Here is a 19550-nt window from a genome sequence, read left to right as displayed (position 1 = left end):
CCTTCCCCCCTCTCTCCATGTGCTCCTGGCCAACCTCTACTTCTCTACTCTCTTCTCTCTGCCTTTCTCTGCCTCTACTACCCTCTTAACACCCCTCCCCATGCCCTGAATAAACTCTATTCTCTACTGTACCATTGTGTGGCTGGTCCCTCAGGGGGAAGGGATACCTAGGCATGGGCCTGCTGAGGCCACCCCTTCCCCTCATACTTCACCACAACCCCATAGAACATAGTCTAACCCTTTATCTTTTTATAAACACATCACTGTGGGACAGGTTGACAATGTTGACAAGGTCTAGCAGATTCCATAAACACACACATACACACACACACACAAACACACACATACACACACACAAACACACACACACAAACACAAACACACACACATACACAAACACACATACACAAACACAAACACACACACATACACAAACACACACATACACACACACATACACACACACATACACACACATGCATACACACATACACACACAAACACACACACATACACAAACACATACACACACAAACACAAACAAACACACACACATACACAAACACATACACACACACACACACACAGAGCTTACCTACCAGAACACTGGTCAGTAACAGTCACAGGATAGCTTTGAGAGGTAATTCCTTTCCCCTCAAGCTTTGTCTAAATAGCAGGATGGCCAAGGAGACACCCTCAGGAGTCTCTCTGGGTAGTGGGGTAGGTGGGGGATTAGGAGGCTCCCAAACCACACTGCTCTCAGAGCTAAATAGCCAGCAGCCAGAGTCCTTCACTCAAGCCTGCCCTCGGGTCCCCAGCCAGTCTTTCTGACTGTCCCCTTGGCCTCTGGTTCCCTGTGACTGAGCCTTGGGAAGGTGGGCCCAGCTCCCCCAGTCACTGGCAGGGCTCAGCAACACACACAAAGGAGCACAGGCTGCCCCTCCTTACAGTAGGTACCAGTGTTCTAAATGTGCACTTCTGGCCAGGAAACCCAGACTTCCTGTTTCCAGGTCTAGAGATCCTCAGGAAGACAGTCCAAGGCTCTGAGAAGAACTGGGCCCAAGTCTTTCTCCTTGCAGCGTGGGGCTGTTCAGCCTTGGGCACATCCTCTTAATCTCTTCAAACCAGCAAGACCCACCCACCTTACCCTCTCCTGAACCCTCAAGGTCCTATTCCATTCTCCCTGGCTCCTGGCCTCATGGCTGCACTCAGGATCAACTTTCACCATTGTTTTGCCGATTATGGCCTGGCTGGGTTAGAGCATCATAGGGAGGTCAGGAATCTGGCTTTTATGGCTAGCTCCTGTCCCACCCTCCTCAGCCAGCTCTATGCTAGCTCCTCTGACTGGAAGGCACTGACGGCATGCCCATTTCACAGCTGGAAATAGTGAGGCACAGACAGGCACGTAGACTTGCCTAGAGACTCATCTAGACAATTGCAGAGCTGGGACTAAACTCCCTTTCCTCTTCAGTTTGGTGAGGAAGCCCACTCAGCCCTGAAGCTCAGGTGGCACTGCACAGCCAGGATGGGACCTTGCTGCCCTGGTGAGGGGTGACACTCACATGTAGGGTGACTCTCTGGGTAGAACCTGGCTAGGACCAGGCTTTCTGTTGCCTCTCAGGACCTGTTTGCACTGCCAGGACTCTGATGGCTACTGAAGGGCACCTGTAGGACCCAGCTGGGATGCCTGGCCTGTGAAATATCACCTCCCCCTCTATGATCGCGGAGCCTCTCACACCTGAACTCCAGGTTATGAGGTTTCCAGGCCACTTGCTCTCTATAGGCCTCGATTTCCCTGCCGGCAGGAAAAACTGCTTCATCAGTCATCAACAGGAACAAGTTCCTGGCCTTCACCTCTGGCTTTGGAGCCTGGGAACCTCAGCAATGCACTTCCTCATTCCTGCCCTCCCTACCCTCCCTGCTTCCCCTTCTAGTCCTCCCCAGGTCTGGACCTGCTGCTGGCATCCAGCCCTGATACACACGGTGGTGTCAGGCATCCACCCCTGACCCCTGCTCCTAGAAGGAAGTAAGAATTCCCGGGGAATCTATCCCTGGGCTCCCAGCAGACTCAGACATGGCTTTGTCTCCCCCCAACACAGGGGAGGGAGGGGTCTGGGAGAGCAGGGAGAGATGCTTTGCCCACCTCCCGCACACTGCAGCATTTTAGAACCCTGGTCTTATACACTTGAGGAGGGGAACTGCACAGGGCTTTTGGGACCCCAGACCACATGCAGTTACTTTATCCCCACACAAGCTAGTGTCAGGGTCAAGCCCAAAGCTACAGTGGCAGTCTGCTGGGGAACAGTAGAGTAAGAAAGCCATCACAGCCCCGTGCCATCCACTCTGTTAATCCTGGTTTGGCTCACATATTCCCTGGAATTGGAGCCAACAATGCAAACAGGTCTCCAGCCTTTGCCTACAGGCTATAGACAAATTTCAAGTTATCTAGGGAGCAGGTGCACTGTCCCCTGGAAATGTACCCGAGGCATGGTTACCTTTCCACCTGGACACCACCACCACACAGTGACCTGGCAAGTTTTATTGCTTGAGAGTCCCTCCTACATGAAACTAGAATACTGCAAGCTGCAGAACCGGTGCTCACGAGGGCTCAGGTGCCTAGCGAGAGGCTGAGGGGCTGTCTACCCCTTCTGGGCAAGACCAACATGGTATCTGAAGCTAGGGACCCAGGGTGTGGGGTCTGCCTTTGCTTTGTTGTTGCTTTTTAAATGTATTTAGTTTTCCTTTATGCACAGGTGTCTTGCCTGCCTGCATGTCTGTGTTCAGCACAAGCTCACACTCACAGAGGCCAGAGAGGGCTTTTGGTCCCCTGGAACTGGAGGTGAACAAGGTTGTTTACTGCCCTGTGGGTGCTGGGAGCACAACCTCTGAAGGGGGAGCCAAGGCTCCTATTTCAATCTGCTGCGGCAGGCAGGGACTTTTCCAGCTCAGGACTGGCTCGGTCCTCCCATACATTCGATCCAGCATCACCTCTCCCAACCAGCTTAGCTTGCCCAACCTTGTACACTATTTTAATTCACATTTATTTTTAGAATCCTCAGCTTCACACTACAGTGTGGATGTGCTGAGCAGTTAGAAAGGGAAGCCTTCCCAGGCCTGAAGTCCTGAAAGGAGACTCCACAGCCCCAAAAGACTCCCCCACAAATGCCCGGAATGCCTCATCTCCTGGCTCCTCTGGCTGAGCAGCCAGGCAGCTGAGACCAAAAATTCCAAGGCCCCAGGCTTCAGTGCTAGGGGTAGGGCCAGAGTGACTCACTGGGCTCCCAACTTGGGGTCAGTCATGGGGAGGGTGACAGATCCTCGGCCAACGAGGCTCCTGCTTGCCCTTCAGCCCTAGATGCAGGTGATTAGCACGTCCACAGAGGTGGGCACTTCGATCTCCTCGAAGAGCACGTGGTGTGAGGGGAGCCTGGACTCGTGGGCGGCCCTCAGCAAGTCTTGGGTGTGTTGCAAGAGATTCTGGTTCCGGCGGCGGCCGAGTCTGCGTAGTGCCAGAATGGCCAGAATGTGGTCTCGCCTGTAGAGACATAGGGTCCCCACTGCAGAGCGGTGCCCCCTGGTACCCTTCAGCTCTTGCCCGTCCCCACCTCCGAGAGGGCAGGAACCCAGGCTTGGGAGGAAGTATGATTCATCCAGCATTCCTGGAGCTGGATCAGGGAGGCTGAAAGGCTGGGACTATCCCAGGCCGGGAGGGGATGGGACTCTCTAAAAGGAGGTGGGAGTGTAGGCCTGGAGGTGCACAGTAAATGGACCTAGAACACACAGACATGAGACAGGGGAGGGGGCATGCGCACAGCCGAAAGAAACTCTGTGCAGAGGCAACGCAAGAACTCTGATCTAGGGAAGGCTCCAGAAACTGGCAGAATGCTAGGGAGGTAGAGGCCAGGCCAGGCCAGGCCAGCAAGACAGAGCGGGGGGGGGGGGCGGGGGGGTGTGGGGTGGCAGGTGAAGTGGTGGAGGGGTGGACGTGTGTGAAATAGGTACAAAGGGGCACCCTGAGTCACTGCGTCCCCACTGCTTCCCCGCAGCCATCCAAGACCACTTTTGGAGCCAGGGAGGAAGGGCCAAACACCAGTTGGGGAACCCCCGAGGAGTGGTAGGGAAACTGAAAACTTAGAAGGAGCTAACGGGGTCGGGTCGGGGTCGTTGTTGTCCGTATTCAAAATCTACCAGAACAAACAAGCTGCGAGCAGCAGGGAGCCAGAGAAGGGGCTGGACCAGGGGCTTTCAGTGATCTTTCCATCCCGGAATCTCCGAGAGCACTGGAGAGAGCCAAACCGGGATTTCCAAGGGCTCTGATGACTCACTGCCCCACAAGGCCCGGGGATCCGAGCCTCCTCACGGCTGCCGAGGCCTTAGAGGGCTTCCACAGAGGGTTTGAGCCCGAGAGTGGAGCCACGCCGTCCACAGATGGTGGAGAACACGAGGGAGGGGATGGTCCTCTTGCCTACGGTCCCTGTGCCCCTTCCTCGCGGGCATGCGCACACGGGTCCGTCGCGGTTCGCTTCCCGGCTAAGCCACAGTTCTCTTGGCCCTGACAAGCTCGCTCTTCCCTCCGTTCCACGCCTGCACTCACTTTGCTAAAGGCGCGAGTGCCAGGTTCCAGTGACCCCTGACTCTAGGAGGGAAGGAGTATCTGCTAACCTGATGTCCGGGTAGCTCCGTATAAGTGTTTCCAGGTGCCGCCGGATGTCGTCTTTGTATGTCTCGCCCAGGATCTCAGCCACAGACAGGATGGCTTGGTCCAGCCACTTGGCTTCAGAGCCCTAAGGAAACAGGGAGGTATGTGCGTGGTCCCTTTCCCCCAAGGAGTCCCTGCCTAGAAACCTCTCCTGTAGTGCCCAGAAACACCCTTCCCGTGTGTCTGCCGTGGGTGGCTTGCCCATAAGAAGATTCCACGGAGTCAGGGACTAAGAATCCACAGACCACATCTACAGTGATTGTGGAGAACTTTCTTCCTGTCTGCACAGACGGGAAATCCGAGCCCTGACCAGGAAAGTGCTGATTGGAACCTGTCACCAGTAGGAGCCAGCAGCCCAGATAAGGGGTTTGGGCTCAAAGTGCTCCCGGTCCGAGAGGGGAAAGATCTCCCACAGACCTTGCCCATCATAACCTTCATTCCTTCTTTGCCTTCACCCACAAATGTATGCAAATACAATGTAAAGTGAAACCCCCTCCTGGGCCCGCCCCTTTAGAGTCTAGCCCCACTGCCATTTTCCCTGTGGAGTCTGAAGAACGGCCTAGTGGAAGCTCTCTTCTGCTTCACCCACTGTGAGGGCTCTTTACAGGATGAAAACAGAATAGGGGGTTCCTGGCTGGGTTTGTTGGCCAGAGACTGAGCCCGATTGACAGTCAGACACTGCTCCTACCAAGCCTTGGAAGGTGTTGCTAATGGCCTGGGCATCCAGGTTCATCTTATTGGAGCCCTTCAGTCGATCCTGGCCACTGAACCTCTCATGGGGCCTTAGCACCTGCCCCAGGTATTCTCGGACCACAAAACGGTGCACCTCCTGCAGTGTCTCCTGGGAGAGGGAGATGGTAGTGGTCAGGATCAAAGCCATGGGCCCTGCACACCCATGCCAGCCACCCACTTCCTGGTACCTGTGCCAGTGGTGGGGTCACATGCTCAAGATGATGTGCAAAGTCCACCACCTTGTCCATGAGGGGACGAAGTGTGTCCTGTGTGAGCCAGCTCTTGGTATATAGCACCTTAAATAGAGGCTGGGGACAGAAGGGCATGGGAAGTGAGCTCTGTTCACCGTTTCTAATCCCCTTCCATGCTGGGCTCCCTGGTGCAGCCCTCTTTTCTAGGCACAGGTTTTATCACTAGGTCCTTCCCATAATGCCTCCTCCAATGGGCATGGTAAAGTCTAAGAGTCTTGTCAGACCCTGCTTAGGGTGTGTGCTGGGTGCACCTTGAGTGTCTGTTTGGTCAAGGGGCTTTAAGGCCTTATTTCTTGGCCCACCACCCCACTGAACAGAAAGAGCAGCAGTGGGTTGGTGAGTGCTTCCCAACCACCCTTGCTCCGGGAGAACTCACAGAGGGCAAAAGAATGCTGTGACCTAGGCCTGGACCTTTAGAGCACAGATGGGTACCAGGGTTGGAGGGGGCACAGAAGTGTCCAGTTCACCTGCATGTCTTGCTGTACAATCTGGAGCAAATGTTTCTGGAAGCTATTGGTGGCAGCCACCAGGGGTTTCTCTAGTTCCTTTATGGTTCCTGGGAACCTGGCCAGAAGACTGGTTCTGGGGAGGAGCCAAGACAAGGAGTGAGCTGGGAACAAAAAAACAAGCAGAGGAGCAAGACCCCTCCCCCGGGGCACACCCCTGCAGGCTGGGCGCAGCACTGGTCTGCCTCCCATTCATTTTTCAGCAGTTCTTATTCTTCCCAACGCAGTCCCTTGTGTTGTGGTGACCCCCCCCCCAACCATAACATCATTTTAGTTGCTTCTTCATAACTGTAATGAAGCATGATGCAAATACCTGATATACAGGATATCTGGTACCTTTGTGGCAGGGGCCGGGACCCACAGGTTGAGAATCCCTGATTTAGCTTGTAATGTCCCTGGAGTTGTGCAAAGTAGCACCCAGGGGCAGAACTGAATAAAAGGACAACATCAAAGCCCTGAGGACCAATCATTAACTCTGGCAGCAGGGTGACAGGGTGGCTGCTTTGATCCCGTCTGGCAGCTTTGAGTCAGACCTCCATGCCTCTTGGTGATGGGACATGGTAGCACAGCCATGCCCGGCAGAAACTCGCCAATGAGCTTCATCCCTGCCTCTGAGAATGACACTGTCCCATTGGGCAGGCACGCCTGGTCCATCTCCTAGCTGCATGGGTTACTGCTTGCACCAGCATCCACCTGCCCACCTGTCCCAGGCTACCCTAGGCTTGGGAAGTCACACTGGGTGTATTAAGCAGGCACACAGTGTATCACAGTGCTCATATGAGGGGGCTGGTGAGATGGCTCAGTGGGTAAGAGCACTGACTGCTCTTCCAAAGGTCCTGAGTTCAATTCCCAGCAACCACATGGTAGCTCACAGCCATCTGTAATGAGATCTGACACCCTCTTCTGGTGCATCTGAAGACAGCTACAGTGTACTTATTTTAATAATAAATAAATCTTTGGGTTGGAGGGAGCAAGGTTGACTGGAGCGAATGGGGCAGACCCGAGCAAGTGGGGTTGGCCTGAGCAAGCAGAGGTCCTAAATTCAATTCCCAACAACCAGATGAAGGCTCACAACCATCTGTGCAGCTACAGTGTGTACTTATATGCATAAAATAAATAAATCTTTTTTAAAGAGTCCATATGAACTCAGTCCCCATGGCCTGAGGAAGCAGGCTCTGGCTTTGTTAGAAGAGTTAAGAGGCACCAAGATGAAGTGACTTGCCCCAGCGCACACAGCCAACAATGGGCAATGCTGTATCCAACCCCACAAGGTGGCCTAGATGGCTGTATTCCCCAGACTAGCATATCTGTGGGGAAGTGTGCATGTGGTATGGTCTGGAGTTCCCGTAGCAGTCTCTGCCAAATAGAGAAGACCATGTTTTCTGAGGGAAGAGATGCCCAGGATGGTCCAGGTTGAGACGCGGGGAGGTGGAGGGGTTCGGAGGAGAAGGTAACTCAGGAAAAAGAACAGAATGGGATGGAGGGAATAAACAGAGAACTCAGGGACCGGGGCAGTCCCATCTCCTCAGTCTCTGATCAGCCTTGAAGCCCCTCATTTGTTCCAGGGCTCTAGCCCTGCTGAGTACTTTAAGGCCAAGGCGAAGAGGGGACAATCCCAGAAGGCCTTGGGGAACCCACACTAAGCCGCTTCCCCAACTCCTGCCCTTAGCCGCCGCTGCTTCTGATCTCTTTTCCTGAGCTCGCACGCCTCCTGCTGGCAGTGTTAGGCAGCGTCCTGGAGCTGGGGCGACCTACCTCAGCTCCACGCAGGCGTTAATGTAGGCACCCAGGTACCATTCGCTCACCGCCTTCGACGCCAGAAAAGCCTTTTCAAACCTGGGGATCGGAAAAAATCATTCCTCTGACTTCAGGTCTGCGCCCCCGTTAGGTCGTCACCGTGATGAGGGCCTCACACTCAGTCCACCCATTCTCGAGTATCCGTCCTGGACAGAGAATGCCACCCGTACCTGGGCACAAAGAGACAGAGCGCACGCGCGCAGATCTGCAGGGTGGTGGCCTCCAGCTCCGCGGAGATAGCGCCAGCTGCCTTCACATGTTCAGCTACCAGCTGCCAGGGATGCCACATGCTGAGAGCAGTTGAGTCCCGAACCCAGCCCACCCCATCGCTGCAGGTTTTCAGTGGCCCCAATGTGAGAGTCACCTTCCCCCACCCCTCCACACAGCTACTAGAATTCACCGGCAGACCCGAGAGCTGTGATTTAACCTGGCCATGTGCCCCAGGAGTCTAGATCACTCCACAGGTTCCTCTCTCAGTAAAACTTAGCTCTGAGGGATCTCCGACATGAGCCTGAGTCCTGAACACAGCCCTTCCTTCACCCCCTCCCGGGCGCACCATGTGCACATCGATGGACAGGGGCGCGTGGTAGAGGCCCTGCAGCACTTCCCGGTCCTCGTCGGCTTCCCAGCGATTCTGTTCCAGCTGCAAGATGCTGTCAAAACAGCTTGTGATCTTGGTCTGTAGGGTTAGGAGTGGCCTGTGGTGAGCTTTCCAGGAGGAAGGTAAGGGCGCCCCCTGCCTACCAAACTCCACTTTGCGCCTTCAAGGACTAGCGTCACCGGACTCCAGTCATGGTCCATGGCTTACAGGTACTGCCAGCACAACCCCTAGCCTCCACATCAAGCCTCCTGTAGGGCCCAACCTCTGGAGCCCGGGGCCTCCCCAGCCTCACCTCCAGGAAGCTAGTGTAGTCACTCTCCAGTCGAGCCCACAGAGCAGGCTCTAGAAGTGGGGGCAGCGGTTCGGTGGGCAGCGCCAAGTCTGGGGCGCCCAGGAAGTCAGGACTGAAAAAGTAAGATTCCGGGATGAGGGAGTTGTTAGGACCCGGGGGGGGGGGCCTCTGGTGCTCCACCAGCTACCTCCTCTCTCTAACCTGGCTTAAAGTCTAAAGTCATGGGGCTGGAGAGATGGCTCAGCAGCTAAGAGCACTGACTGGTCTTCCAGAGGTTCTGAGTTCAAATCCCAGCAACCACATGGTGGCTCACAACCGCCCGTAATGAAATCTGATGCCCTCTTCTGGTGTGTCTGAAGTCAGCGACAGTGTACTTAAGATATAATAAATAAATATATTTTTTAAAAAAGTCTAAAGTCATTATTAGAGTTCTGAACTTCTTCTGTTGACACATTCCACTCCCCTGCCCTCCAGAGTTCTATGCCATCACTTCCCTTCCCATGAAACCTCCAGAAGGGGCAGACTTGACCCTCAAGCAAACAGCTGGTCCTGCTCAGAAAGCTTAAGGAGCTGTTCAGATGGGCCTCTGCCAGACTGCCTCAATGTGACCTCTGCCCTCATGGACAGCCTACATTCGAAGACTGAGCTGTAAACGACATTCTCCGGCCCCATCACCATCTAACCCAAATCAGGGTGTCCTAGACAGGGCCTGATAGTGGCTTGAGATCACTTGGCAATTTAAAGAGGCCAGGACTCCCGGCAGCCTTCTCCCTTACCTATTCCTGCTGAGGCAAAGCTGGGGCCCATTCATCTGGGGACCTAAAACACCCTAGTTACACAGCAGGTTAAAAGCCCCCTGCAGGCTGCACTCTACATGTGAATGCCCACCCAGAGGGGCAGCAAGCTGGGTGGTGGTGTGCCTGGAAAGCCACCTTTTCCCACTTGCAGCCATCTTATGGACTAGCTTTGCTTTATGGGGCTCCTGGCACTGGTTTGAAGTGCACAAGAGAGACTTTCTAGCTTTGGGAACCTGCACATGGGTAGTCCCTTAGGAAAACCTGGGATGGGAGCACAAAGCCTAGCACAAAGGATGACCAGGTCCCCAGTCTTCCTCGTGTCCCATCGCCTTTGCCAGTGACGGGGAAGGAAGGTGTCCTATGCTCTTGTACCCGTTTTCCGTGATCTCCTGCTGGTTAATGGTACCCGCTCCTGCCTAAAATACCCTAGCTCAGGCCTCACCTGCCATAGACATTGGCGGCCCAGTCTAACAGCACATAGAGCTGCTCACAGCCGCGGGCGTCTCGCGCCAGCTCCTGTAGGCGCTGGGCCACAGCGCTGTGGAAGGCACGCAAGTAGGTCTCCCACACTGGGAAGTCGGTGGCTTCGTAAGCGGGCTGCATCTCTAAGCGCACCTTCTGCAGGTCCTGGCGAACCACGCCACCGAGCTCAGCCAGAAGCTGGGCTAGGTCGGATGATCCCTCCGCAGCCCCGGGGATGACTTTAGCGCCTGCCTGCTGTACGCGCTCCTGAGCGCTGAGACGCACCGCGTCCTCCCAATGCAGACGCCAGTGGCGGGGAGTACTCAAGAAATCACCCTCGGCCTGGGAGGTCTGATGGGCCTCCTCTTCCAAGTGTACCACTTGGGCCAGTTCCGCTAGAGCGTCTCGATCCACGCCTTCGGAACTCAGCGCCTCGCGCACAATGGCTCCGATCTCCGCAGCCATTCCGTCGTAATGTAGACAAAGGTCCATAGCGCGCCGCGCATAGGCGGTGGGGTCCTGTGTAAAGGTACGTGAGGTTTTGTCGGCTACCAGCTGCGTCTCCAGGTACCGCAACTGTTCAAAGGCCTTCACTAGCTGCCGCTCAGTGATGAGGTCTGCCACGGATTTACTTTCTGCAACCGCAAGTGAGAAAGGGCGTAATGAGAGGGACCCATCTATGGTCCTGGTACTAATCCAGACATTTAGGTTGCTCTGCGAGCTTTGGGCTGAGCCACCTGGCCACTGCCCAGCTGTCCTGTGCACAACTGAATTGCTCTACCTGCCAGAAGTCCCTGCTAATAGTCACATTAGAAGGAACAGTGACAGGGCCCCAAACAAATGGCTGAAAACAGCAATTTGGGTTAGTTCCTGACTGCACAGCTGGCTATATTGTAACCAGTACCTTCTACCTTGTACCCCCGACCCCTAATCCTCTCTTCCATCTCTGCTGAGTTGGTGCTGGTGACATCATATGTGGCTGTAATTACAGGTCTAATAGGGTCAGAGCTCGGGCAGGGTGTGTCCTGCCCTTAAGTTCAGAGCTAGCCTCTCTGCCGTGCCTTTCTCTTCCCACCCTGTGTTCAAGGAGTTCTCTACTTTGCCTGGATCCCTTCTTCAGAGTCCAAGTTCCATTTGTCCTCCCCCGAACCGACCCTTAGCTGCTGCTCCAAGTAACCATGGCTTCCATGAACTTCTGTGACCCTGTGGTCAGAACCCAATGCCTAGAATGGGTTTGTTCAACGGGCCAGGCTGTGAAAGGCCCGTGCATGGTCTATAGCTCTACAGTCATGCAGACCTGGGTTCAAATCCCACCCCTTACTGGTTGCTGTTAAAGACCAAGCAAGTCACTTAGCTGAGCCCGATGTTTCACATTTGCCCAGCGGCTGTGTTGAGAGGAAAGGGCTTCCCTTGCTAGATACTAAAAGAATTTGTGCAGAAGGCAGAGTTTGGGTGAATTAGGCCTCAAGGAGAGTCTGTCGGGATACCCAGCTCAGCTCCTGCCCCCTCTACCCTCTGTTTTCTCTCATGGTGTTGTGTGAGACCTTACCTGCCTGGGGTTCCAGATCCTCAGCCTCTGTCCCAGTGGCTGCCTGCCTGCTGGCACCATCTGTGACTCTGGAGGGCTTCTCTGGTACTGCAGGGCCTTGGGGATGCCCAGCAGTTAAGCCTTCGTCTATGGCCCGTCTCAAGGACCTCAACAGGAAACGGGAGCTGCGCCTGAACAGGCCCGGGTCCTCCTTGGGCTTGTGGGTTGAAGCTCTCAGGCTGGTCCGGAAGAGGGTCTGCTTCAGCATGCCCAAGCTGGGTCTCAAGCTGCCCCCGTGGTGCGTGCTCTGCTCTTTCATACTGTTGGACTTCCAGGTGGTCACAGGGAGGGTCTGTGACTTCCTAGGTTCCCTGGGGCTTTTCACCTCTGGCCCAGGGGCCTCTGTCTGCGGCAAAGGCATCTTGGCAGCAGGAGAGCTGAGGGTGAGAAAGCGGCTCAAGGGGCCTGGAGGGCACCAAGCCCAGCCCAGGAAGCAGATACCCAACTCTGGCTAAACTCCAGGACTCAGGGGACCCCGGAACATGGTGCAGGAAGGCTTTGTCACTTCTATGGGGAAAGAAATGTCTGCTAGTGCCTGGGTTGGCCAGAGCCTTTTGCATGCCCAGTGCAATGGGTGTGAGGGTGCAGACCACGTTTGCCGGCAGAATGCCTTCCTGGTGCCATTCTCAGAGGCTCCCTCCCAGGTGTCCACCTTCACAGAGCCTGAGGAATTCCCAGTTGAACTCAAAGGAGTACTGAGCTTGCTTATTCTGGGAACCAGCCCAACCCACAACCCACAAGGGCAGAGCCCAGGACCCACATCCCAAATTTCTAGGATTTTAGATTCTAAGGCCTAAACCTTTCCCCGTCCCTCCTTCCCACAACCCCCCTTCACGCCCTCCAGAGACGTGGACTCACCCCTTCAGCTGGAAAGGCAGGATCTCTGCTGCTCAAACCGGAAGCTTCTTAAGGCCTTCCCTCTGGGGCCTGGGATCTGGAGGAGGGTACAGTGGTGCCCTAGAGCCCTGGCCTCAGGCACCCAGCCACTTATCTTCACCACACAGCCTGAAGGGAAGGTGGTGGGAGGGGCTTCAGGTCTATATTTAACCTGGAGCTGAGGAATCCCAATGTATTTCCTACCTACTGCATTCCCCCCCTCTTGCCGAACCCCAACCTTCACCACACGGGGTGTGTGGTGGTGGGGGTCTCATGGGAGACACCCCCTGCTCAGGCCCCTGCCAGGCACCACCGCCACATTCCCTTTCGCTAGCAAAGCCTGGTTGTTTGCTTTTCTGACTGTATATTTAGCTAGGGGTGGAAGAGAAGAGACAGCCTTCCCGGCCACTGGAACCTCCTGCCCACCACATTGTGCAAGCCAGACACAAGTGGGGGATGGTGATTGGGCCAGCAAGCTCTCCCTAGGCCCTCTGAGAAACTGCGCTAAAAGAAGGGTTGGATGGAGCTGAAAAGATGGTTCAGTGGTTAGGAGCACTACTTGCTCTTGCAGAGGACCCATGCTCAATTTCCAGCACCCACACAGTGGCTCACAGCCATCTGTAACTCCAGTTCCAGGGCCACCAATAGGCTCTTCCGACCTTCGAGGGAACTGGGCACACACATAGTACACAGACATACATCCAAGCAAAACACCCACACACACACATGCACACATACACACACACACCATAAAGAAGCAAATAAATCTTTTTTAAAAAGAAAGAAGAGGAGGAGGAGGAAGAAGAGGAAGAGAAGGAAGAAGAAAGGCTTGACCCAAAAGAGGCATAGCTCCCAGCCTTCTTTAGGGCTTCTTACCATACCAGGACAAATCTAAGTAGGTCAGACCCCTGGGTGAGTCAGAAAGCAACTGCCCTTCCCTGGACTTAAGGCATGCTGGACAGAGGCCGCCCCCTAGGGTCTCGCCCTCCAGCAAGGCATCTGCTAGAGTCAGCTGAGGCCTGGATTTCTGGAGCTCCAGAGGCCACCGGCAGCTTCACGGAAGCCCAGGAGAGGGAGGGAAGCTCAGATGATTGGTTGGGGCCTTATCAGCCCCACCCTGACCACAGGTCATCATCTGGCCTGCCACCCAGGTTCAGGGACCCTGCCCCACACAGAGCTGACATTAAATGTCAATCTCTGGTCAGCTCCTTCATCTAAGGTGACCTTCCATGCCTAGTGTGAGAGATGGCACCTGCCCCTGCTGCATTCTCTGGACTCCCTGACCACAGGGATGTTGGGAAAGGATAAGACGGGTCCTGCCTTGGTTGGTAAGAGTTCATCTTGATTTACCAAGCCCTGACTATGTGTCCAGCCCAGTGCTGATGCAGATGTGGTCCCCACAATTCCCCCTGAGGCGTGTTATCTGCTCCATTTGAGGAACCCACTGCTCAGAAAAGGGAAGGATCCAGCCTCCAGCCACTCAGCCTGGCCCACCATGTCTCTTCAGAAGCTATGAACAACGGGTGGCCGGTGTGTGCTCCTGACTAGAGGATCAGATGTCACCCAAAAAAAGTCCTTTCTCTGTGAAGACCACAAGAGAGTCAGACTTGGCAGTCCTTGCAGGGGAGCCTGGAGGCAGATTCTGGATAGGGAGGGGCACCTGGACACATGAAATCTCAAGGCTACACAGGAGTCTCTGGGCTCACGGTACTCACCCACCTTCATATCAAGCCAGGCCTGTCCTAAAGAGCCATCGCGGCCATCAAACAGCCCCTCTGGCTGCAGCCACATCTCTTTTGGCTCTGCAGCTCTCAGCAGCTACCCAAACCATTCTTGACACCCCCCCCTTTTCTGTGACTCCCCCAGTACCCTCAAGCTACCCCAAGCCCTATAGCTTGGCATTCAAATTCTTCTCTTTCTAGATCGACAATTTTTTGCTTCACTCCTGGGCATGCATGTTAGCTCATGGGACCCCCTCCATCCTGCTGAGTGTGCCAGTTTTGGTCCCCCCCTCCAGCTGTGTCCCCTCCTGATCCCCTCTCTCTTTGGTCTCCACATTGGACCTGTTTTTTAGGACACAGTGACTTCCTGTCATCCAAGGAACCCTCAGCTCTGTGTCATCTGCTCCATGGCTCCTCAGGGCTGACTCTACTGTGTCAGAGTCTCCTCCAGGCTTGAGAGTCTGTCTGTCTCCTCTCTCTTTCACCCAAGAGTGCAGTTCAGAAGTATGGACTCTCCAGGCTGGGTGGGTGCCCCACCCAAGGATGGCCTGGTCAGGTGTCATTCTGGTGCCCACCGGGATGATCATGGACCCTAGCCCCATGCCTTCCCTCTGTGACCACAAGGCCGGTCCTCGTCCTCCAGCACCCATTTCCACTGCTGTCACTTGCTGACTGACTTGGCGTTAAGGCCGGAGATCCCGAAGATCCATGACAGTCTGGGCCTTGAGCTCACCTCTTTCCCAGTCAGTACCAACTGCAAGGCTAGGTACAGGGAAGTCAGCATGGCCCCTCCAGCTGTGGCCATGAGGTTAGGTCTAGATCTCCCCCACATCTGGCCTTGTTTCTACTCTTTTCTAGACCTTCCCTCTTGCACCAACTCCCACTCTCTGTTTCTCTCTGGGACGAACCACATCCTTTCTCCCCACCTACCCTAGGACCAGGCTATCCTCTGTCCTTCAAAGCCCCGGGGCAACCACTGCCGGCAGGCTGTGGCGTCCGTGCCTTGAAACCTTCCCTGCAAGCTGAGTCCTTTCCTGAAAATATGGAACAGGGCAAGAAAATATGGTTTCAATCCGCCTCAGTGCTCGCCTTTGAGATCTAGTTAAATCAACAAGCTAGGAAAATCAGTAAGAGCTGCAAATGTCAGAGAGAAGCAGTTCCGAAAAATCCCAAGCACGGTTATTATGGGAATAACAAGAGTTTAGTAAATTTCATGTGTTGATTTTGCAAACACGATCAGTAGCTGTTCTATGTGCCAGCCAGGCCTATTTTAAAAAAGACACAGGCTCCCTTCAGAGTTGCCAAAATACAAACATCCCTGGTAGCCACCCCCCACTGAAGGACAGACTTTCACTGAAGGACAGACTTCTTAAATAGGCACACAAGGCTTTCCCTCGGGGTTGTCTTGCTTTTCTCTGTTGCCCCTCTGCAGCCCAGGACTCATTCCCCCTCCAAGCCTTTCTGGGAGTTGCCCCTCATCTTCCAGCTGCCGAGAGCTTCCTTGGGGCTCTTCCTCTGAGAAGCACATCCTTTTCTGGGTCTAGCTCCAGCCCTGGAGAGTAGTGATATGATCTGAGAGCTTTCTGCCACTTGGCCAGGAGCCTCCAGGGAGCAGGGAATGAGCCTGGCTCAGACCCATGATGGGGCCAATAAATGTCAGGTACCCAAGGAATGGTGTGGCCCTGCCATGATTGTGAACCTGTGGTACATCTTTCAGATCTTCATGCTAGCTAGCCCCAGTGCCTCGCCGTGTGAGTGATTGTCTTGTAATATGTGTGTGCTTCTTCTGTGTCTGTATGCCTCATGGATGTCTCTGCTCTCTGCAAGTGTGTGTGGCTGTTTATGTGTTCGGATGTGCGTATATCTTCTGTGGCTGAGTTGGTATTCTAGTTCAGCCGTCCTGGACTTGGAGCCCAGACCCTTGACCACAAAGCCAACTAACACAGCCGGAGTAGTCTCAGCCTCTTGGGTCCCCACCCATGGCCCCAAACACCCTCACATCCTCCTGCCCCACCTGGCTGGGTCTTACCTGATAGGCACGCAGACAACTGCACCCAGGCAGCAGAGGTCCTAAGCAAGCCAGCCAAGCAGGATTCTGAGATCAGGTCCAGGAGAGAGGTGGCTGCCAGCACAGCCCAACTGGTGGACCAACAGCTGGGACTTCCCAGCCACAGGACCGCCCTGACCCACTCTCTACTCGGACCCCATACTTTCGCTTTCAGAAAAGTTCCACCCCTTTCATTCCACTCTAACCTTTGATCAGCCACAGTCCCGGAGCTTGCCTGAGCCTGACCGGAGCTTGACAGGGAGAGACTGGGAAGGGGAGGCTAGGGAGGGCCTTAAGGGAAGCCGAGGAGGCGGAGATTAGTGGAGGAGAGGTTAGGGAGGTGGGGTTAGGGGAGGAGGATGCAGCAGTGGGGGCTGGGGACCACTGAGGATTGTCGGATCCTGACCGCTGCCAGAGGTAAGATAAATGGGAGGCTTTTACCCCCTAGTGCTCAAGCCCAAAAACTCTCCTCTCTCCAGCCAAGGGTTGCAGCTCCAGGCCAGTCTGGGACGATCACTCCAGTGCCCCCTATGCCTGCCCGAGCTGAGAAGCAGAGAGTAGAGACCTGTTAGGGAAGTTTTCTGTAATGCCTGGGGGACCAGGTGTGAGCCACACACTGCTCCGGAGTGCTGGTGGGAGAGGACCGAGGGACCACAGGGGCTCACACTCAGGAATGACAGGCAGCCTTCTAGGCAGACTCAGCGCAGCATGAACACCGTGGAGGAGGGGCTGTTGTGATGGCTTTGGAACTCAGGCCTTCTGCTTTCACAGAGACTCAGACAGGAAGCTTTTTTTCGGAGAGGGCCGTGGAGATTTCAGAAGAGGCACGTCCCCTGATTTCAGGGGGATTCCACAGTCAGCGTCTTAAGAAAAAAACTTGGGGGAAATCCAAGGACACATTCATGACTGTCCTGCTCTGTACCTGGGTACAGTATGGATGCTCTGGTTACAGTACTCAGTACTCAGTACTCAGTACTGGGCTGTGAGAACAGAGCGCCACACAGGCTATACTCTCCCGGTTTGGGGGACCTGAGGGCTTCTGAGGCTACCTCTTTCTTCCTCTTCCTTTCCTTCGTCTTCCTCCTCCTCCTCCCCCTCTTCTACGTCTTCTGGAGACAGGGTCCCACTATGTATTTCTTCTATGTCCTGTAGCTCACTATGTAGACCAGGCTGGCTCTGTACGCACAGAAATTGGATTAAAGGCATGTGCCATCGTGACTGGTGTTTTCTCTCTTTATGTGTTCTTTCCTCTGTAGGTGTCTGTCCAGTTTTCTCTTCTTTATAGCATGTGGAGTGTGGTGGTTTGTATATGCTCCATCCAGGGAGTGGGACTATTTGGAAGTGTGGCCCTGTTGGAGTAGTTGTGTCACTGTGGGTGTGGACTTTAAGACCATCATCCTAGCTGCCTGGAAGTCAGTGTTCTGCTAGCAGTCTTCAGATGAAGATGTAGAACTCTCAGCTCCTCCTGCACCATGCCTGCCTGGATGCTGCCATGTTCCTATCTTGATGATAATGGACTGAACCTCTGAACCTGTAAGCCAGCCCCAATGAAATGTTGTCCTTATAAGAGTTGCCTTGGTCATGGTGTCTGTTCACAGCAATAGAACCCTAACTAAGATAACACGCTAGGTAAGCTCTCTGAGGCAAGATAGATAGCAGGGTGGGCAAAGCGTGGGAACATGAGAATAAAAGGAGCTCCCCTGGTTGCAGTACCTTAGCAACAGGCAAGGATCCTGTGTGATCAACACCTGCAGAAGGCCTTTCTCCCCCGCCAGCTATAAATCTTTGATTTTTCTAGGAATTTCCTCCACAAAACCCCTCACTTATAGAGAAGACATGTACTAAACTCCTTGAGAAAGATCATCAAGGGGGCTGGAGAGATGGCTCAGTGGGTAAGAGCACCCGACTGCTCTTCCGAAGGTCCAGAGTTCAAATCCCAGCAACCACATGGTGGCTCACAACCATCCGTAACGAGATCTGGCGCCCTCTTCTGGAGTGTCTGAAGACAGCTACAGTGTACTTACATATAATAAATAAAAAAAAAAAAAGAAAGATCATCAAATTGTTATTGCATACAAGACATCTCCATCACCACCACCACTCATTTATCAGAAGAGCAGGAAATGGAGAAAAATAATGCTTTCTTGGTAACCTCAGAGATACAACTTGAGAGTCACCAAGATCAGGGATCTATGGCTAAGGCTAGGACAGCTTAGTCCCCTGCTGAGCCCCCTGAGTGGGCTGACTCCTCCCGTGGGCATGTCTTACTTTTTGCTATTCTCCCAACATGTCCTCCATTAAGTCTTACTCTTTCTCCTAACTTCACGTGTAATCCTGTTAAAGTATCTTTAATAATAATCTCCAACTCTACTTCAGACTGGCTAGTCCTAAAACTCTTTCCTTCACTAAAGCCATAAGTCTCCGTTTAGCATAAATTGGGTCTGTAAAAGACGAAGAGGGTCTTAAGGCTGGTGAAGGTGACAGCGCAGAGCTGTGTCTCTGCATCCTCTTCTGGGAGACGACATAACAGCTTAACTATATACCCAGCCTCCCAGTTGACCTGACTTTAACTGATTGTCTTTTTAAAGACCCTATCTCCATATTAGGTCATGTTCTCAGGTTCTGGAGCTAAGGGTTCAACATATAAATAAGAAGTTGATGATACAAGGCATACTACATCACCCCATGCTATTTGGAGACAGGCCAAGTCAGACAGAAGCCATCAGAACCACCTCCAGGATGCCCTCCGATTAATTACTTTTCAGTAACTATAGCTCCCTAGGTGGAACTACCAATCCAAGCCCAAGAGATGCCCGGCTGGCCCTTTCCCCTCAGCTCAGCCTGACCTGCCTATTGGCTCCCTTTAAGAAGGCTGCCCTGGGCTCAGGGACCTACCCACCACCACACAGTCAACTGGAGATACCAAGACTGTCTCCAAGTCACATGTAAGTCCTGGGATCTCCACGTTTGAATTGCTTGAAGTCTAGCCTCAGAAGTCCAAGCAGGAAGACTTTGATCTCTTTCTGACTGCTGTGTCTATGCTGCCTCAGAAATCTAATACCCAGGACCAGGAGGATTGTTCTAGACCTCTCCCAAAGTCTCACCAAACCCCAGACTGAGCATGCCCATGAGGCTGTGATATCATCTTTGATTTTGTTACTGGTTGGTATTTTGTGTTCTT

The 19550-nt window shown here is 53.9% G+C and overlaps 1 protein-coding gene and 1 long non-coding RNA gene across 5 annotated transcripts; one reads left to right on the top strand and one right to left on the bottom strand.

Moving 5' to 3' along the window:
* Nucleotides 1-2524: 2524 nt before the first annotated feature.
* On the bottom strand, nt 2525-16627 carry Exoc3l4 (exocyst complex component 3 like 4). Of its 4 annotated transcripts, none has more exons than XM_029484973.1 (13): nt 16576-16627; nt 12584-12730; nt 11687-12102; nt 10118-10772; nt 8879-8990; nt 8542-8664; nt 8156-8256; nt 7944-8024; nt 6150-6264; nt 5620-5739; nt 5388-5540; nt 4663-4784; nt 2525-3535 (listed from the first exon to the last, which is right to left on the bottom strand). In XM_029484973.1, the coding sequence occupies exons 3-13, from the start codon at nt 12084-12086 to the stop codon at nt 3352-3354; spliced, it is 2166 nt and encodes a 721-aa protein (XP_029340833.1). In that variant the 5' UTR covers nt 12087-12102; nt 12584-12730; nt 16576-16627; the 3' UTR covers nt 2525-3351. The 4 variants fall into 4 exon arrangements, with proteins under 4 accessions (XP_029340833.1, XP_029340832.1, XP_021034723.1 ...); XM_029484972.1 differs by having other exon boundaries at nt 16352-16622; XM_021179064.3 differs by having other exon boundaries at nt 12584-12659; nt 16352-16622.
* Nucleotides 16582-19539, top strand: LOC147001328 (uncharacterized). Its single transcript, XR_015045288.1, has 3 exons — nt 16582-16786; nt 17626-17902; nt 18168-19539. It is a non-coding gene; the product is annotated as an uncharacterized LOC147001328 (long non-coding RNA).
* The last annotated feature ends 11 nt before the right edge of the window (nt 19540-19550 follow it).

The sequence above is a fragment of the Mus caroli genome, unplaced genomic scaffold, assembly GCF_978045245.1.
Source record: "Mus caroli unplaced genomic scaffold, Mus_caroli_1 scaffold_14, whole genome shotgun sequence".
Taxonomy (NCBI): Eukaryota; Metazoa; Chordata; class Mammalia; order Rodentia; family Muridae; genus Mus; species Mus caroli.
This window is presented reverse-complemented; position numbering and strand designations above follow the sequence as displayed.

What these genes read in the sequence shown, in the direction of transcription:
- Exoc3l4 (XM_029484973.1), bottom strand. Translation starts at nt 12,086, where the DNA reads ATGCCTTTGCCGCAGACAGAGGCCCCTGGGCCAGAGGTGAAAAGCCCC. An exon ending in GGATCTGGAACCCCAGGCAG is followed by an intron (nt 10,773 to 11,686) that starts GTAAGGTCTCAC and finishes TTGCGGTTGCAG; the next exon opens with AAAGTAAATCCGTGGCAGAC. An exon ending in TGTCCATCGATGTGCACATG is followed by an intron (nt 8,257 to 8,541) that starts GTGCGCCCGGGA and finishes CATCCCTGGCAG; the next exon opens with CTGGTAGCTGAACATGTGAA.